Source organism: Pezoporus wallicus, unplaced genomic scaffold (assembly GCF_028554395.1).
Source record: "Pezoporus wallicus isolate ANWC-B61680 ecotype Strahan unplaced genomic scaffold, APGP_CSIRO_Pwel_v1 contig_3817, whole genome shotgun sequence".
In the NCBI taxonomy this organism is placed as follows: domain Eukaryota; kingdom Metazoa; phylum Chordata; class Aves; order Psittaciformes; family Psittacidae; genus Pezoporus; species Pezoporus wallicus.
The window spans coordinates 1,521,837-1,542,042 of record NW_026635157.1 but is presented as its reverse complement, the minus strand read 5'-3'; the positions used below and the strand labels follow the sequence as shown (position 1 = coordinate 1,542,042).

The 20,206-nt window shown below is 38.7% G+C and overlaps 1 protein-coding gene across 1 annotated transcript; it reads right to left on the bottom strand.

The window, feature by feature from the left end:
- Positions 1-12,019: 12,019 nt before the first annotated feature.
- VIP (vasoactive intestinal peptide) lies at positions 12,020-19,019 on the bottom strand. Its single transcript, XM_057405378.1, has 6 exons — positions 18,897-19,019; positions 18,333-18,454; positions 16,654-16,794; positions 14,570-14,689; positions 13,816-13,924; positions 12,020-12,303 (listed from the first exon to the last, which is right to left on the bottom strand). Exons 2-6 carry the CDS (start codon positions 18,443-18,445, stop codon positions 12,295-12,297), a joined length of 492 nt encoding a protein of 163 aa, XP_057261361.1. The 5' UTR covers positions 18,446-18,454; positions 18,897-19,019; the 3' UTR covers positions 12,020-12,294.
- Positions 19,020-20,206: the final 1,187 nt, after the last annotated feature.

Here is a 20,206-nt window from a genome sequence, read left to right as displayed (position 1 = left end):
GAATAAGTGCTAGGAAACCTCCTGTGGCAAGGCCACAGTCTTAAAGAAAACTAATCAGACACAGTCAGAAACAACTGGTTTTGATAGATTGTAAGCAGTAAAAGTCATGATTTCTCTCTGAAAGTCATCTGACACCTTCATTACTGCAATTGCTTATTTAATCCCTCTCACATCAAGAAGCAAATGCAGCTTTATGAGGCAGCTTATGCAAGTTTCTTTTTTTCTCTGTATTTTTCACCAGTACTTGCCAATTAACATTGTGCATCAACAACCTGCATTTGTAGCAGCTGCTGAGATAAAAATATATTCAGATAGTAGGACAGTATCCAGAAACATACTCCTTCTAGGAACATGACCAAGTAAAGTTACTATTATAAAATACATTTTGAGCTACAGCTATATGATACCTGAAGGGAAACATTTATTTGTAGACTTCCTATAATTGTCCAGCTTAATGATGTTTAAACTCTCTATTTCATTCTGTAAGTTCCTGGTCCAATCCTCTACAGAAGTTCAGCTAAGCAATTATCTCAGGTTTGAACCACACACATCTTACAAAATACATAATTTTAATCTTGACTCATGTCATATTGGTTAACTCGTCTGCAGAATCTTGGTAGAACTGTTGTAAGCAGAGCAGGCTGAGGAAGTAAGCCAGGCTTGTAAGGAAAAATAATACCTCTTAATAGATCAACTTTTACACTTTACATGGAAAAGCATTCAGGCTCAAGCTTTTCTTTATATATGAACCAGAAATAGCTCAGAAACTTTCAGGATCATGTAAACGCATTTTGTGAGACTACAGAATTACTGGACTCTGGCCACAGAGATTTGTCAATTTTCGAAGACATCATTTCCACAGACATAACAGCTGTAGTGGTAGCTTTGTTTAGCCATGTGTCTGTAACGTGTTTATTTCCTTTCCAATGCTGAGCCAGATGTCAAGTGGAAGGCTTGAAGGACTTTTTTCTGTTGCTTGCTTGCTTGAAACTTTTTCTGTCTTTCCTCTTCCAATATGCTGATGCAGGTAAGAACACATTTGTATTACATAAAAAATACCAGTCAAATCTGAATAAGGGACTGTAGTTAGCAAGACTGGTTGATGCATTCAATTATCAAAGGAAAATATCATCAGTGTCTTTCATTATAATCATACATTTTAACCTTTTAAATATTTTCATTGAGAATATTATAAAAATCCTTCAAATTACATGATACATGTGGTAAGAGAAAATAAATGTATCTTCTTTGCTTTGTTAGCTCACCTTCTTTCTAGGCTGACTGAAGGAAAGGTAGATATATTCTCCATAGAACTGAAATGTGTTCCTTATTCTGCCTTTGCACTAAGTAAAAAACATTCACCTGCATTTGGAGACTAATGGGGTAGTCTCAAATAGAGGCTTCAGAAAGTGAAAGTCAACCCCTCCACTTTTTTCTGAAAACAAGATAAAGGCAAGAAATACAGAGTTGTTGCAAAATGCAAAAGTTGAATCGACCACATGCAGCTTTCTCTATTTTTTTAATTTTTAATCATGTTCAACATTCCAGATAAAATTTAACAAAAACCTTCTTCCACTGATATTCTAGTAAATAAGTTTATCCAATAAAAGCTTTTTCTACAAAGAATTATCATGGCATAGATACTATTATATGGTCAAACCGAGTGGTAATAATTTCTTCTGTACCTTGAAAGGGTACAGCTGTTGTACTTTCAGATCTCAAAGGAGGCAAGCAGCCCTTCTGATCCAAGTCAGTCTCCATTAAACTCTTGTAATGTACGCTAATGCAGTGCTCCTAAGGGAATGCCATGATGATATTTATCGTCAGCCCGCCTGTTAAGAAAATCCTTGCCAAGCAGGAGAGGAGTCATCTGTATGCGTGGTTGAGCAGCATTTTTATGCTAGCAGATATTGGAAGGCTCTGAGAAGATTCAATAGGAATCAAATTTGGGAAAAACACCTGAGGAAAGGGCATTTGGTTTTTTTTCTTTAGTTTGGGGGCTTAACTTGACATTTAAAGTAATAAAACCATCTGTAAAATCATACTTTGTCCTGGAGTGCCATTATAACAAGTTGAACTCTTCCAGACTGGATGAAATAACAAGTTAATTGTGATCTTAACAGATTTCCCAGGTGCTTGCTGTCATCAGGCCTACCTTTTTAGCCATCCTCATTGATCATTAATTACATTTCCTCTTTTAATTTCTCTATTTCTTTCCTACTCCTTGAAGAGTATAGAAACCAGGCAACTAATCACCTCTGAATTATGCATTGAATCATCCCAGATGGTTGGGATATTTCTCTAGATCAAGAGGCCATTTTAGATACGGAGCAATTTCTCATCTTGTGGTAGGGTCTTAATGGGAACCTCAGTACATCCAGAGACTGTGTTTAAGAACTACATTCTAAACTAAGTAACATGTCCTAAATCCTAAACTACTGTAAGTTAGAAAACAATTTGAGACGACTGACTCACCTGATAATTTTTTTCTTTCCTATTAAATGTACTGAATCCCTCTGAGAGCTCTATCAAACGGACTTCAATTAACTTAATACCCCAACTGCTATGATTAAATGCTGTTTGGATATTATTTTTCTTGTACCATGTCATATTATGACATAAGTTTCAAGTTTAAAGGTATTACTTGGCACAGTGTATAATTTATATATGGTGTGATTGCAATGAAGTTGTGGTATGCAAATGGCATGCAATTAGAAGCAGAATGTGCGGCTAAAGCTGGTGTCTGTTTAATATACTAATTCAATACTGTTGTTTGGGAAATGATTCAGGGAAAGCACTCCACAGAAGATTTTCAGCATATCAAAACGGCACATTTGGATCCTGATACGCAGTATTTTTTGTTGTCTTGAATGGGATTCAGTTCAGTTATAGGCCTTTTTTGGCTTACCCCTAGAATCACTGGTCTATTCCATCTTCATATCTATCCCTGTTTCCTAAGCGTCAGAGTTTATTTGGTTCACAAGAACAATATCATATGTAATCAGGATATATCTTCAGTTTTTGTAAGTCTATAAAGCCAGTCATATATTCTTTACCGACAAGTAACTATGACCTTGTAGGGATTTATGAAGTCCACAGAGAATCCAGACCTCAATTGTTGCATTCCTCCCTGTGGAAGAGGAAGAGACAAAAATATCAGAAAAAAATGTACTATTCCTTTTAGAGGGATTTTCTAAACAGTAATGTGAGGTGAACTCTAATGCTATAATGACACACTTCAGTGATACAGTGAATCTGAAGGTAGCAGAAAACAAAGTGTAGATTAATCATGTTCATGCTTTATGCTGCAAGGTTTTCATCTGATTGTCATTTCCACTTGAAAGTCTAAGACTTGTCAAGAGTTAAAAAAACAGCTATGTATGCCAGCGTGTGTGGGAATATACATGTGTGCATTGTTGTGTGCATTGCTAATTTAATTAGCAAGCAACAAAGCACATTTTCCCAATGTATGTGATTCATCATGCAACACTGAAAATGGTAATGTGTTCCATTTCTCTACCTAAAAATGCAGACTTCCTTAGTTTTGAGTGATATTTTATATGTATGAGATTTCACTCTCTGTAAGTATTTTGTAACCCAAAACATTGATTATTCTCCACATCTTTGCATTTACTGATAGTTTTAGAAAAGTAAAGCCAATGCAGCTGCAAGATTGTCAGCCATCTAAGTTTTTCTGTATCTGTAAATTTACACAAAAAAAAACCAGCCAAAATGAAACTCAGAGACTGCCAAATAGCAAACATCCATAATGAAAAGCTTTACTATTTGCTAATATGTGACTCTCTTATATGTTGAATTGGAATATAGCACTCTGATCCCTTGGCTGTCCATGACCTAGTCTTTGCTATCATGGGAAAACCACATCAGATTATCAGATTCATAAAAGGACTAAGTTTATGAAGTACTGCCTTAAAATTCAGTAAGGAACTTACTTCCATTATTTCAGATATATGGTCACTAGAAACTTCATCTAATTTCTCACCTAAATTTATTCTTTGTTAATTTACAGAAATTGTCTCCCACAAGCATTATCCATTTTCTTTAAACTGCTTTCCTTCTACTATGTGTTTACCCCTGATGGAATAAAAAGGAAAGGAACAAAATTATGGAAGGAAATTAGGGGGATAACTTATATCAGCTTTAAGCTATTCTTTTATTTCAACGTTGTATTTAAACAAAAAATAAATAAAAAGAAAAATCCAGTTCAATACACTACTCTTCTTTGAATATATATACATTGTGTACTAAGTATAGGACTATAATACTCTATGAACAAATATAAAAGTGGAGGGTTTAGTTATATCATACACTTATGGCACAGATACTTATGCCTGTAGGATTAAGGAAATCTTTTGAAGATCTCCACAACTAAAAGAAATTTAACCACGAATATGAAGTGTCAGGAAGCACATGAAATCATAATCTGCATAATAATTATATGAAACTGCGCATTTTTGTTTACATAAGTAGCAACAATGTCCTCCATCCAAGATGTGGGTACATCGATTGCATGGCTGAAGAAGGGGTCACATTTGTTCAACATCAGAGAAGTACCACATGCCTTGACAGGCTGTGGAGGCTATGTTTAATTCTGTAAGCCACAATAATTCAGAGAAGTCACGGATATGTTGGGTCCTTCATCAAAGCAGAAGGATAATGGTGTATTTGGAAAGTAGCTTGCTTGCAATACATTCTCTCCAAATATTTTCTAGACTGGAGATGAGTGGTTCATTAATTAAACAAATTGTCTCCAACCAAATCAAATTATTTGAGACACTCTTCAAAATCCAGTCTTTTGGAGCTCGTTTGCTGGAAGTCAATACTAGCAAAAGGGAAACAAGATTGTAAACATTCATTTGCCTGGGTTACAGTACAAACAGATTTAAGAAGTCTAAATGAATTTTTAAATGTGTGTTTGAATGGTTCATCTTAAAGCTTTCTTCCACTACCAAGTACAGTTAGAACATAATCTCTTTTTACATTTATTTTTATTTGGGTTGATATTGTTTACTTGTGCAAAACATTAACAGTATGTTCCACTTTAAGCTCCTATCTAAGCTGCAGAATACAAAGGGAAAATTTAGCTAGACAATCTGTCCTTGGTAACTAATATTTACATAATTTACTTTAAATTATTGTCTGAAATAAATTCTTTAATCAGTACATTTCTGAAAAGCTGTAATAGAAGAAAATAAAAAGAAAATAAATAGAAGAAAAATAAAATTGGGAATTATTTTTTCATCTTAAATGCATCTACGAATTTAAAAAAAAAAAAGGGGGTTTTGCAATATTTGAGATGAAAATCTCTGAAAATTAGATCTGGCCAAGCCTCTGCTTCTGAAGGTGATGCTATAGAAACTGGGGGAAAAAAAAACCAACCAAAAAACCCAAATGTTTCACAGTTCTTTAATTATCAAATTTGATTTGATAAAAGGGCTTGGCTTGCTTTTATTTTTTCAGCAGCAGATTCTCCCACAATCAATAATACTCTACAAAGTTATTTCTTTCTTGTGATGTCAAACTTGCACTGTGATTTTATGCAGACACATTACAATGAGATGCTCTTTCAAATTCCTTTGTTTATGTCCAGTAATACAAAGAAGACTAAAATAATAGTGGATGCTTAGGGAAGTCCACTATATAAAGAAGTCCTCAACTGATACAGAGCCAGCTAAAAAGAGAGCTCTTTAAGCTGTATGTGTATTGTGGGCTGAGTTTGGAAGACTGTAGTTTTTGAGCCTGACAGAGCTCCTCTATCGTTGCACAGCTCTTACAAAGTATAATCAAACAACCTAGATTATAGCAGCCTAAAATCTGCTTTAAATTTTACCAGACCCAGTGTAAAAGTCCTTGAAACCATAATCTTTTTCATTGTGGTCTACTGTTGTAGCTACAGAGAAAAGCTGGGGAGGTTCTCCTTCATTAATTTCTTCACTTTTTAATAAAAAACTGATTTAATAATTTGTATATATTGGAATTATGTAGCATGCTGGTTTTATGCTGAAGTTTATCATTCAGCAAACATAAAATTAGTACAAAACACAGTATGTATTTGAAGCAGAATTTCTGATAGATTTCTCTCAGGGAATTCTTAAGTGGTAACATAATTAAAAATATGAAATAAAATATTTGTATGGATTAGTCTTTTACAGAGAAAAGCTGTCTATTGGCCATGCACTTATTTATTAATCAGATCCTGCAAACATGTTTATAAAGAAAGAGTCCCATTGAAATGTCATTATGACTTTACCAGGTGAAGTTCTGTTTGTTCCATTGCCAAAAAGCAATCTAATTATCTCACATATGATTCCAGAACCCTTCAGAATGTTTTAAATGCAAAAAGGTATTCAACTGGTTTAAGGTGAGGGAAATGAAATTTGAATTAGCCATTCCTTGGGAAAAATACATTTAAATGGAGTCTGAAAGTTACAAAATGTGCAATGCCTAATTAAATTTGATCTTTACAGAATCAAGACCCTTGTCTATGAAAGCAGGGTACATTAAGCACTTGTATTCCTGCCTGTACTGACCAGAGAACAAATCATAAATCAAAGAGCGATGACCCAAGTAGTCCACTTTGCTGGATTTATTTATTCCTGCACAGCAGTAGACTAATGATCCAAAAGGTAATTCCAGTTGTAATACTTTAGCTATGAATGAAAGGAGACCGTCAGCCCCTCCTCATCACTGGCACTACATTTAAGCATAATATTTTAATATACATGACATAAATACATTAATGAGTGCTTTGCATGGCTCTCTTCCTTCTTCCTTTTGAAGAATTAGCTCTCATGACAGGCCAGTGTGTAACCTACACCAGTAATTACTCACACAGCAAGTCAAAGGACATATAGCTCCCTTTATCCTAATCTCCTCCATAACCTGCTAGGCTTTTGCTGTAAACTGGCCTTCATTTCCCTTCCTTAGGCTGGCAAGAGCCAGCAAAGGGACAGGGATGCTGCTGCAGTCAGCCAGCTGCCCAGTATTGCGCATGAAAGAAAGGCAGCACGAGGGGTTCATTTGTCATCTCCCTCAATTGCAGGATTAAGGAAATCGGATTAAAAAATACAGCCTATAGCCATGTAAAAGGATGTATTCAGAGATCTAGGTGAAACTACCTAATAACCTAGGCATCTGCCTGTTTAAGAATCCAGTTTTCCTTTACATGCATTTTAAATAGGACTGAGTGTCTCTCCCTCCACCCACCTCAAAAACAATATCGTATTTCGAGTGCTTGGTGACTCTGCTTCCTCATCTTTTGTAAATTCAGAAATGTTTGAGAAGCAACAAAAAAAAATATCCAGACTGAGAAACCAGGTTTTCCAATGCTCTCTAAACAGAGGCCCTCAAAATCACTTTTCCAAAACAACAGCAATAAAGAAAAGATGTTCAGAGTAATTTAGTAACTTCAGAGCTGCATCTGGTAAACTCTAATTTAGGAGTCTTAAAACCACTCTGGAACCTGACCCCTCTGGACATGGTGCTCCAGCATGGTCTCAGAAATGAAGATTCATTTACAATATGAGACAAGACAGACTTTGTTTCTTTAGCCTAAGAAAGCAAAGGCTGGGAGGGAAATGCAATCTATAAATAGACCTAGGAATGCAACTCCCTGGCAAGAGTAATAGTATTCTTACAATGAAGACACTGGCATGGTCACGAATGGTTGATAAGGTGTCTGTCACACAGTTGACAGTGACTGGCTGCCAGTTAAATCAATGTTCTAAATAAGTACAGCCACTAGAACCAGAAGCTGCCATGCAGCAGCAGAATTAGGGGATAAAGAACCCAGCTCTGCTCCTGATAGAATTTGTTAAGTTAATGAATTGACTTGCATGATGTGAGGTCATCTTACAGTAAGAGATGACTCCTTTCTTCTCAAAGCAGGCATCTTTGATCTATAGAAAACAAAAAGCCGTATATAAATCAGGTTTAACACCAGGCACTTCTTTGGAAGACACAATCTTCACCTGCTTTATCTCAATATTTACCAGTTTCTTCTTTTTTAGTACATGTTTCACTTCTCAAGATCAGAGCTCTGGCACCAGCTTTGCAATGCCAAGCACAACACAATGCTCCAGAGGGAAATCACTAGACAGGACTGAAGCCATCGACACCAAACTCAGAATTTTTCAAACTCTTCTTACTTTCTTTCCAAGATTCAGACTTTCTCCATGAATTATATATCCTTAGCTTTGTCATAAAAAGTCTTCCTAGAATACAGCAGTTTGCTTTCTATGCTCCCTAATAAGAAGCAAAACTGGTTGCTTAAAACAGTGTGTAGATGCTCTGGCTGTGATTATGGGAAGGACTGGCTGAAAGACAAACACGAAGAGCTGGGTTAGAATAGCAACAAATGGGGATAAGGCATCTGTCAAACATACTTGCAGACACTTTCAGTAAAAAGCAGTTCAATAATACATAAAAAAAGCAAACAACTAAAAGCCACCCAGACTCCATATAAATCATTTCTTCTCCATCAAAAAGCTGATGTGCAAGAACTTGACACAGTTCTGTTTGACGTGTCCAAGGAAAGGTCAGCCTTCTGAGCCAGTCACAAACCAAATGGGAAATCTCCAGTAAGAAGTCAGGGACTGTATGTGAGCAGGACAGGTTGCTCCTGCAAATCTGCTTGTGCCAGGTTCTTTGCAGTATTCATTTCCATAACTAAGGCTGGCAGTTATTAGATTGCTGCACAATAAATTTAAGGTCTACTGCAATTGTTCCTCTCACAAACATAGGTATACATTCACACACTAACTGTAAGCCAAAGGTGAGAGAATTAACAAATAGTGGGTAAGCTTGTGGTAAGTGGAGGAGGGAGAGAAAAAAACAAAGAAAAATAAAAGAAGTAGTGGAAAGGATAGGTAGTATCACAAGAGGCAATGGACAGCCTTTTCTAGCTACCTTTCCTTAATACCTTGCAAACAAATAAATGACTCACGTATACAAATATGTATTACCAAAACATCTGTCTTTGGGAAGAGTTCAATATTCTTATACATGAAGTTATACCAATGTTTTGGATCCAAGTTATCCATTTTCATGTTTTTAAACAAAAATTTTATCTCAGACTTTCAGGTGGAACAAATACTCGTAGCCCATCAAAGCTATTTAAAATATCAGAGGAGTTGTTAGGGTTTCATTTATTTTTAGCGGCTGTAATTTTAAAATGTTTTGTCAACTTTTGTATTTCTCATGGTTTTATACACAATCCTGTGGGTTGCTCTTGAGTGGGTAATGATTGTACACATACACAAAAGCATGCAAATCCTCTCTGTGCTTTCAATACCAGAAAATATCATCTTCCAGTGCTGATAAAGATGCATTTAAAAGTGATTCTGACTCTTACATTAACAGCTCCATGAAGTAGGTCTGAAAAACAAACCCCATTCAATAAAACAAAAAAGTAATGGGTTCTACCCTCTAAGATGGCAGGTGTACCTATCCTATGTTAGAAGTGAAATTCTGAGGAAACATGATGAGATTTTTTTTTTTTTTAACATATATCCTAATAACCCTCCACAGTTCTATTCCTTCCTTCTGAGTGGTTGTATTCTCTCTGCCAACAATGCTTTCCTAAATCCCACAAGTATTTTTTTAACTCCTAGCAGTCCTCTTGACATCCTCTTCAGGTTTACCCCTTTCATTCTCCTAATTAATACACTGATTCCACTCTCATGACATTTTGCAGGTGGATTGTAAGATTGCTGACATGTTAAGGCTCATTGACAGACTAAAAATTTGTCTCACTGTGTGAACATTGCAAGTTTCTCTTCAAATTTATAATTTAACCTTGCTATAACCACTTGCCTGTGGAACTGGAGTGAAGAATGCTTCATCTTCCACAATTAACTAGTTTCAGTGTATTAACAGGTCTATATCTCCTACAGAATGTCAAAAGTTGCTATGACAAGTTAAAAGCCATCTTTTAACATAAATATTGTCATGTATGTTATTCTGGAGGTTACCATCTCCTTTCACTACTATATTTTGCTAAAATGTACATAAAATTCAGCATGCCATTTAGACTGTACTTACTAACCGTCTGAGGAAGCTACCAAAGTATTATTTTACTTATTACAATGAAGGTGTTAAATATTTATTTTATATATAAGATTTCCTAATAAACATCCCTTTTTTCAGTAATACATTCCATCTCCATTGTAACAGAGAATACATGTTCTAAGGTTCTGCGGTTTTGCATGCAGATTAAGATACTGGGGAGAATAAACATTAAACATGGGAGACAAGTTCTTCTACCAGGTGTAAATTGGTAATAAATTGGTAAATTGGAAATAAATTAAAGCAAAAGCAAATTTAGGGAAAAAAATCTGGAATTTTGGAGTCCAAAGTTTGATCAGTCCAATTTTTGTTACTTTCAATTGAGTGAATGAACAAAATGTTCTGTGTATGAAGACTGTGTGCAGCTTTGTTTCTGGCAAATTTTTTTCTCTTACTTTTTTTAAAGATCACTTATCACAGAAATTACAACAAAGTTCCAAATACACTGAAGAAAATTCATGATTAAGTAGTGTGACATCAGTGTGGTTGTATCCTTCAAGTATTTTCAAAGTCACTTTTGCACTCAGATTTTCATAAGATAGGAATTAAGAGTGGATCACTTCTCAAAAGAAGACTTCAAAATTATGTCTAAATTTTGTGACCATTCATTAGTTTAGGCTAAAATAAATTCTGCTAAGGCTAGATAGAAATAGCAATTATAACATCTGATCTATGTAAGATGGTTTTCTTTTGACATGCAGTTACCAATATTCAAAAAAAAAAAAAGAAAAAAATGCAGATCTGAAGCCTACATATTTATGAGAACTAGTCTCCATAAATCTCAAATTCTATCATGTTTGAAGCTTCCTTCTAAATGAGAACAGTAAACTTGTAACTGAAACTTGTAAATCAGTTTTATCACTGTCTATGTGTGCATATGTATGACGTATAAATATACTTGAAATTCCAAACTGAACTTGTAAGTAGGTCTGGTAAGTTTTTCTACTTCCATCTCTTTCTAGGAGGTGGGAGGAGAGTCATGGGAGTATTATGCCTGGTACCATGCATGAATATACATTTCATATGTTCTGCATGCACATTTTCCTTACTGTAATGGTCTTTAAATTCTTTAGAATATGATCCAATTGGTTAAATCTACAATTTTAATAAAATACAACCAGATTCTGACTCAGAGCAATAGCAAATGAGCTGCAAATTTCTAGTTCCATACTTAGCTCAATGATATAAAGCTAAATGGGGACTGAAGGCTTACTTGCTTGTCTTCCTTATAGAACACAGTATATGCCTCAGTTAAAAAATACTATCTTCTTCTACTACTACAGCAGAAACAGCACTTATTGGGACCTCTGCTGCTCCAGATATGTGTAGCACTGATTCAAACCAATAATAGTCTGACATGATAATAAAATTAATTATTACCTGCACATTCTGTAAATTACATTCATTCTGAAAAAAAAATAGTAAAGTATCTTCAGATCTGTTTTGTGTAGAAGGAATAGTTTCATCATCAAAGATACAGACAACTAAATGTAGAATAACTGGTGACTTTAGGTATCAGACGAATCAAGGGACAGCATTCTTTGTGTGCTTCGTCATCTCCAGAGCATCCAAAACACAACTGAAAAGGAAGGATACATTTCTGGTCTTAATGTAACTGGTATATTGTAAGATATCAAAAATGTGGACAGGAGGGAAAGATGCTGTTGGAAGTCAAATAACTTTTAACACTTTTTCATATTCTCAAGTTGCATTGTAAGCTGCTGGAAAAGCATTCCCTTTTGCTTGGCAATGGCTTTCAGAGACTTTTGTAATGCCGTTTTACGTACTTTGCCTATTATTTTCCCCATGTTTTTACACTTGTTTATGAAGTTATCTGGAAATGTATCCCTATCATCATATGGGGTTATCTGGTTGTACCACACCTAAAATAAGCCATTTAATTAGTAATGATGAGCTCATTTCAGCCGCACACTCATTTTCAAATGAATTTATTGAAGTAAAGGATTTACAGCATATGGACTCACAGACTTCTCATGAGTTAAACTGGCATCCATATGTACAGCTTTCAGTAGAGAACTCTAGTATTTACAATGTAAATATCAACTTTTATTACATAAGAAACAAATATATCACAACTTTCACTTCACAACATATTTGTTCTGGTTTGATGACTAAAGTCATCTCATTGAAATACTACGTGGAACTCAAAAATAGCTTGTTCTTGTCATAGACTTTACCAGGTGTCCTTCAGAGGTCCTGAAAAGCAAAGGAGAAGTATGTTTTAAAAATAATTTTGTAAGCAGTTGCATTGTGAGAAGTATAAAAGCAGATAGAGGACAAGAAGTAAGTCTTGATCTAAAACATTTGCTGCGCTTGGGACTAACAGGCATGAGATGGAGCTATTCACTAGAGTTTGGTGGGCATTACAGCCAGCAGACAAGGCTGCAGGATGAGGAAAAAATGTTGAAGGGTTAGGCAAATATGTTCCTACAGCACAGAATAGCTAAGTTTGAAAACAACTGTATCCTTGAAATGGATACTCAAATTCAGGTTGCTTGATACACACACCACATCGGCAAGAGGGCACTGGGACAAAACGGCTGGTAACAGTCAATACTGGGTAAGTGATTTACCTCCCTCCAGGGAGATCTGGATCATCACTACAGCCCGTAAAAAAGGAAAAGACTGAAAATATGGCCAGGAAAACACCTGTGACACAGTGCACCACTACACTCTCTCACTTGGTCAGTGCCAGAAGTTTTAGAAGGTGCAAATATTGCACCAGAAGCAAGTATTTTTGCAATAATCTTCTCTAGAAATAATATTTCTTTCCAGAATCCAATCATTCACAAATTATTTTGTTCCTTAAGGTATAAGCAGTTCATGTTCCTTCTAATTTTTAGGAACTTTAGAGGAACTGCCACATTTGTGGAAAGGAAAACATTTCCTTTCAGACTTGGAAGGAAACAACAGTTTGGAGAAACACCTTCTCTTTTATCTCCCCTCTTCCCCAGATGTTATCTTCAAGAGTAGCCTTCTTTCTTACTTCTAGCTGAGACACAGCTGAATGTCAAAAAACATCCTATCATCAATTTCATAATATGCGTTTCAGAAAAATAAGCCCAATTTACTTCTACACTACTCTTTCAGGTACCTTTTGGTAAAACAAAGTAACATATTTGTGAATGACATTTAGAAAAATAGTAGTAGCTAAATGGAAAGCAGTAACTGCAATATTTGCTTGTCAGATGATCCCTCTGCATCACACATAAGATGGGAGACAAGTGCTTTCTTAATGTTTAGGGCTCATGCTGCTGAACCTCTTAGTTTTAGGGGCAACTCCCTTCCAATAAAATAGATGTTAAAAAAAAAAAAGGGAAGCTTTTTTTTTTCTTTTTTAATTAAAAGGAATATCCTTGATTTTGTTCTCTGAAGAAATAATAATCTTTGTCATTAAAAATGAGTCGATTCTGGTTTTATGCGGCAGTGCACGCAAGTTGAAACATCCAAGTGAGTTAGGTGCATTATTAACAGTGCCATTTAATTAGGAATTTTCAATAACAGTAACCATGGGATAACTTAATTATTGTTATTAAAATGATTGTTATATTCAGACACAATTCCTATAGAAACATGTAGCGTTTCATGGAACATGGCTTTCCTAGATGATTCCACTTTTCTGATAGGCCACATTTCATGTATGAATAATCTCATTTTATGGGTCAAGTCAAGTAATAGACAGCAAGAGGAAAGAAAATCTGGGCATACCAGTGGGAGGTGGCTCAGCAGCTCATCTACAGAATCGTAGTTTTCCGAAAAGGAAGGTTCAAGAAGTTCTGCTTCATCTCGAAGTTTAGAAGGGTTTAGCTCTTCTTGGCTGTTGCGGGTCAGAAACAAGATTTATTGCTCTCAGAAGAAAAAGCAGTGTAGCTATTGCGCATTTTGTTACACTTGTACCAAAGTTTTATACATCACATGAAATAGCATGTTTAATGGATGAAGACATGTGATGTTTAAAAGCAGTTGTCTAAAGGAGTGAATATACAAACAGAATATAAGGTCTACAAAAACATATGCTGGCATGTCCCACCTATACACTAGGACATAGGTACTTTCTCGGACTTCTAAATTTGCATTTTATGCATTTACTGGCAGACAATTGTACAACAAATACTACATTTTGTTCATAAAATTGTTGTTCATGTTCTGTAGCTCAGTGGATTTTTCCTTAAGAGTCTTTTTTTTATAAATAAAACCATTTCAAGAATCTGTCAGAATCTGTTTAAAATTGCCAGATGCTGTCTCCTCTTTATTCTTTTATTCTAATCTGATTGTAGTGTCTGTTACAGTCTAGAAGAAAATGCTGTCTGTATTTGAAAACCATGTTATCAATTATGTTACAAAGTCATTAATGTTCATTGCCTTTTGTTTGTCCTCTCTGTATCTATACATGGGCATAAATCTTTTCTGTCTCAATACCATACAAGTACGGAAAGAATATATATTTGTTTTCTTGTAGTACCTTCTTTTTCCAGTTAAAACTGAATTTAAGTATTTCTTCACAGCCATTTGCTTTCGAAAGCGGCTGTAGTTGTCAGTGAAGACAGCATCAGAGTGGCGTTTGACAGGACTGTCCTGGGAGCTGGCAATGCAACAATTAAAAAGAAAAAATTAATAGACAATATCCATTTAAAAGAAGATACAATTATATTAGTGAAACAAACTTTATAATGTTGATTAGCTAAGTAAATTCAAAATTTCATTTCAGCTTTCATTTCCAACTGTGATTTTGTATCTATCTTCTGTTGAAAAGAAGTCACTGCTTCTATTGCTAACTACATTTTTTAGTAACAAGAATGAAACTCTCAGGATCAGTATTCAGTCTTTTTAGGAACAACTTCCACTGAATTTGTTCTCCTGCTCAACTCTGCCATGCTCCATGCAATTAGGATCCATATTCAATGATTTCTGGAGTCCCCATCCCAGAGATCCTGCAGGCTGAGTATGGATTTTATGACTCCCTCCTGTCTGTTCTCATAGTCCAGCTTAGTCTTTTCAATAATCTGACTTTATTTTTCAGGTGCAGACTGGTTTAAGTCACAGTAAGTTCTCACTGTTCATACTGAACTCAGTGAGAACACAGCCTGCCTCTCAGTAAAAGTGCAGCATCACAAACATGCTACAGATATTTGTTTTAAGGAGGTATCAAGAGATAAAACACACCTTGTGAAATCAAAACTTAGAGGACTATTTTTCATGCACAATCTTGAAAAGCCTTGGTGTGTTCTGCTTTAAATGATCTGTATTAGCTTACAGTGTATGAGAAACTGGCACTCTGTGTTCTGGAACAAAGGCAGCATTGACATAAATGCAGGACCTAATTTTCACTTAGGTTTTGAGCATATGAAGTAGGCACTCAAAGGAACGGTCATATTGGGTCAGACCAAAGTATTCAACTACTCCTTTCCAAAAGGGACCAGCAGCTGCTGCTTAGGGATGTGAAAACGGGGAACTAAGTATGCAGTGTTCCTTCCTAGCATCCTATCATCCCCACAAACATCCTGGTCTGGAAGCTCCATCCAGTCCCCTTGTCTATGGATTTGCCTCATTCTTTTTTGAATCTTTCTGTACTACAGATCTTTCAAACATCTGGCAATATGTTCTTCAGTGGGAGAAAGAAAAGATTATTCTTGTTTTCTCTGTAAACCAAACATTTTTTAATTTCATTGAGCATTCCCCTGTTGTTATATAAGTAGTGAGTAATCATTCATTTTGCATTTACTTTTGCCATTCATCTGCCAAGCTAGTAAAAACACTACCAGAAGAAAAAAATTAGCAAATTGGTGTGATAATCATTACAACATTGCCAGTATTTATCACCAGTGTTACGTGCAGTGTCTGTCACTCTATCCCTCACAGCTGTATCAGGAATAAATAGCAACATACGCATTTAGTAACAAATACCTCTAAGATCTTATATAGGATTTTCAGCTCCCCCATCATTATATCAGCTTGTGTTTCATTATCTCTAAATCACAAAATTGAGAACTTATGTACAGAAGGGTAAAAAATTGCCAGTGAAGCCAGCTAGGACAAAAATCTACCTAATGTAAGTGTCACCTCACCTAACTCGTTTTCTAATAAGCGAATGCAGATATCTCTTCACAGCAAGTTTAGCCAAAAGATGGCTGTAGACACTGGTGAAAATTCCATCAGCATGCCTTGTATTTCTGAAATGGACAATAAATAAACTCTACAATACAACCTGCGTTCGTATCATTTTGATAACGTTCATTTTGTAAACATACTGCTTTCCTTATCTATTGTACATATTGAATTAAGCTAATTTTATAAAACAACTTCCGGATTTTCACAATATACTTTCTAGCTCTTCCTGGCAAGTGAGTGAATTCATCATGCCAGAATGGCAATGCAATCAACATTTCTGCAGACATTCTTACTGCAACCAGAGGCCACGTGCTTCTTTTCTTTTTTTCTATAATTGATTCTCCCTTTCCTATTTCTCAGTTTGAAAATGTGACCAATCTTTTGACGTAATTCAAGTAGCATGTCATCATTTGTATTTATAGCAATAAAGAAACTCACCTATCAATAATTCTGGACAGATCAAAATAGAATTTCTCGTTTTCAGGTAGTGTGTTCTGCAAAATGTCTGATTCAGACTTTAATGACCCGTGGGCATGGTTAGGTTCACTGGCTCCATCAAATGGCATTCTGTTTCCCAGTCTGTTGGAGAAGGAAACCATGTCAAGTACAGTTAACTGGGGATGTGCAACACTTCAATGCAGCTTACATTCTGGTTTGTGTCAAAATGCACATCTACCTACTTTAACCTGTGAGGCATTTTAAAGTAGTCTCAGGTATAATCCATGCTCAGTGGTAACTGGCATAACAGATCCTTCCCTCTAATGCATATTTTCTAGATATATGTTGTCGGTGCACATAATTTATTCCAGTGAACAATGCATAACCTATGGCAATTACAGCTCAAGTGACAACTATATTTTATATAAACAATGGATGGAATTACCAGCCTCCAGTCATGCAAAGTGAAAACTGTCTCTACAAAGTACTTACCTTCCAATTAAGACTTAAAACATGCATTGATATGCAGTATGAAGCAGTATTAGCCCATCTCTAGAGAAAGTAAATACATCCTCAAGAACTTCAAACTAAATACTAAGTACAGTCATGTATCTTTACATGCGTGGTTTTATTCTTTCATGTTTAAACTAATTTGCTAATTGACAGTTAAAAAAGGTCCACATTTAACCTCTTAATCATGGCAATTGCTCTCTATAAACTGATTTACAGTTATTTCATATTTTCATAACCTGCTCTTTCTTATGGTTTGTCAAGTTTTGTCAAGGGCAATCTGACTGCGTAGCAGTAGTTTGGTATCAGGTGTTTCCTCTAGCTGCTCTTATGTTCAGTGGCATACAACAAGCTCCCATTGCCACAGTAAACCCCTGCATGTGATGACGTGCAAAAGTCATTCTAAAACTAGGACAGGCTCCTGTCCCTGCAATTTTAGCCATTAGTTATTATAGCTATTAGTACTACTTATATATCTGAGGCATGTAAGACTTCTCCCTGGCAAAAAAAAAAAAATAAAAAAAAAAATTTTTAAAAATTGTAAAGTTATGCAAAATAAACCAACTTGTCACTTTTTGAAAATCAGTGGCCATGGTGTTCTGCTATACTGTTTTCAACTGGTCTTTTTACACTTTATGTTCCTCTTGCCTAAATGTAAAATGCACGTTTCTGCCATCTGACTTAATTTAGCTCAACAGTTAACAACATCTTCAACAATTCAAAGCATGCAGCAGCACAAAAACTACACATAGGTCCATACGGACCACTACCCCTCGTTTATGATGAAGAATTTTTAGCATTCCTATTAGTCGGAGGTAAAGAACCTTTCCCGCAAGAAAAACCCGGGCTGCTTAGATGGACGTGCACCATCTCCTGCAGCGTATTTCGAGGCACATCCTCCGCCGTTGCGTGTTTCGGGGCTTTTAAAAGACAGGTTCGGCGGGCACCGGCCGGGTTGGCCAGGGGTGCTCCACCCCAGTCTGGGGCGCGGAGACGCGCACCCGGGAGAGCACCCCAACAGGGACCGCAGCGCCGCGCTGTGTGCTGCCGGGGAAATCAGCACAGTGGAAGACTGGCGCTCCCCACAGCCCCCTCGACCTCCCCTGCGGAGGGCAAGCCGCGGCGGTGCGCGGAGCAGAGCAGTACGCGAAGCGGAGTGCGGCCCTTACCGAGGGACGGGAGGGAAGGCGGCTCCTCGCGGGGGCAGAGCCCGCGCCCGCCAGCAGAGGGCGCTGAGGAGGGCGAGGGCGAGAAGAAGCGGGGAGGTGCCGCGGTGCTCCATGGCTGCCACCTGCGGAGGGAAAAGCGCAGCCGTCACCCACCGACCCGCCCGCCGCCACCACCGGCCCTGCGCGGGGCACCGGCGCTTCGCCTCAGGCCGCCCAACAAACAACCCGGTCCCTGCCCTTGCCCCGGGAGGTGCCGCCAGCAGCGGAGTGCCCGTGGAGGGGGAGCTGCGGTGGACAGGGAGAGCTAGCACCCCCGGAGGCGACCCCCGGCCGGGCGCTGGGGGCAGCAGCACGCGGGGCTGGAAGATCTTAAAACATTAATTTTTTAGCGTTCAAAAGGAAGGGTCCCTCCCCGGCTGCCTTGGCGGTCAGACCCGCTTTCGGCGGCTCGACGGCCGAGGCTCCTGCCCTGCAGGTCCGGGAGGGGAGAAAAGGAGCGGCGGACGGGGACACCTTCCCCGTCCGCTAGGAAGTTGCCGCTGCGGCGGAGAGAAAGTTACTCACGGAGCCGCGAGTCTGTCGATGGGGCTGGCTGGGCTGGCGCGGAGCCGAGCGGAGCGGAGCACTGCTGGGGGCCTGCGCCCTGCCCCGCTGCGGGGCTGCGCTGCTCTGGGGCGTCGGCGGCAGCAAGTGGCGGATGACGAAGAGGAGGAAGCAGAGGAGAGCTCCGATCTCGCCACACGCTCTGAGCTGCCCGCCGCGCTGCCGCGTTTTATAGCGTTTACACGTTTCTGCTTCCGAAGAAGCAATCACGTTACTGTGGAGACGTCACCCTTCCCAAGGGGACGGTAGCTTTGTTTAGGACAGTCAGAGACTTATATTTAACTCATGAACAGCCGCGCGCTCTACTCCCCCCCCCCCCTCCCCGCCCCCCGACATTATTTGATTTATATTAATGAGTTAGTTTTGCGGGTAGCAAGGTCCTGTTGGCAGCGTGATTCGGCCTCGCAAAACAGGAGAGCAGGCGACTGGAGGGGGCTCCAGGGTCTCCCCGCACCGCGTACCATGTCTGCATCTGCAGCGGCTTCGAGGGGACGTCCGTGCACCCCCTGGGCCCTTCGCTCCCGCCCCCAGTGCTTCTCTGCTGATCTCCCTCCTCGGCCCCACGGTTGCTCCTCTCCCTAGCTCTTAGCCAGTGTAGGCATACCGACCCGGTCCCTCGCTGCCTCAGCACAAGCTCGTCCCTGTCAGTGGCTTCTGCCTGGGGAGCGTCGTCTTATGGGCCGCCGCGCGCAGAAGCCGCAGGGGCTGTGCAGCAGGGACAGTTGTCTTAAACCCCAAATCTTTCTACGGGCTTTAGCTTGACGTTAACAGGCGGCAGGGTGTTTACCAGTCTCTGCTTTTTCGTTTAACGTGTGTGTGTTCATGGGAAACGGATTGGCCCCCACATCCAAGCAGCGCTTGGTGCATCCAAGCACCGTCGGTGCTTGTAACCGTTCCGCTGATCCCAGCGCCGGCACCCGCTGTGCTAGCGCAAGGGAGAGCGGCTGGACAACGCATTGAGCCCCCGTGAGCGGGAAGGAAGGCAGTATTCCTGCTAACGTATCTCCAGCCCACATCTAGGGGTCGGAGCCACTGCCCCAAAGAGGAACAATCGGACAGTTTCAAGCCTTCAATTTTCTCCTTTGAGTTCCCTGCCTCAGAGAGGTCTGGGGGCAGCAGTGAAAGAAACACGGGGAAAGTGGGAGGGGGACCCGCGGGCTGGCCGGCAGTGCAGAGCCGTTCAGTGGTGCACTGTGTCTGTTCAGTGCCTGCCACAAATACCTGCCAAAGGAATTTCTGGCGGCAGGAATTTCAGCTAAAGAGGTCATTAT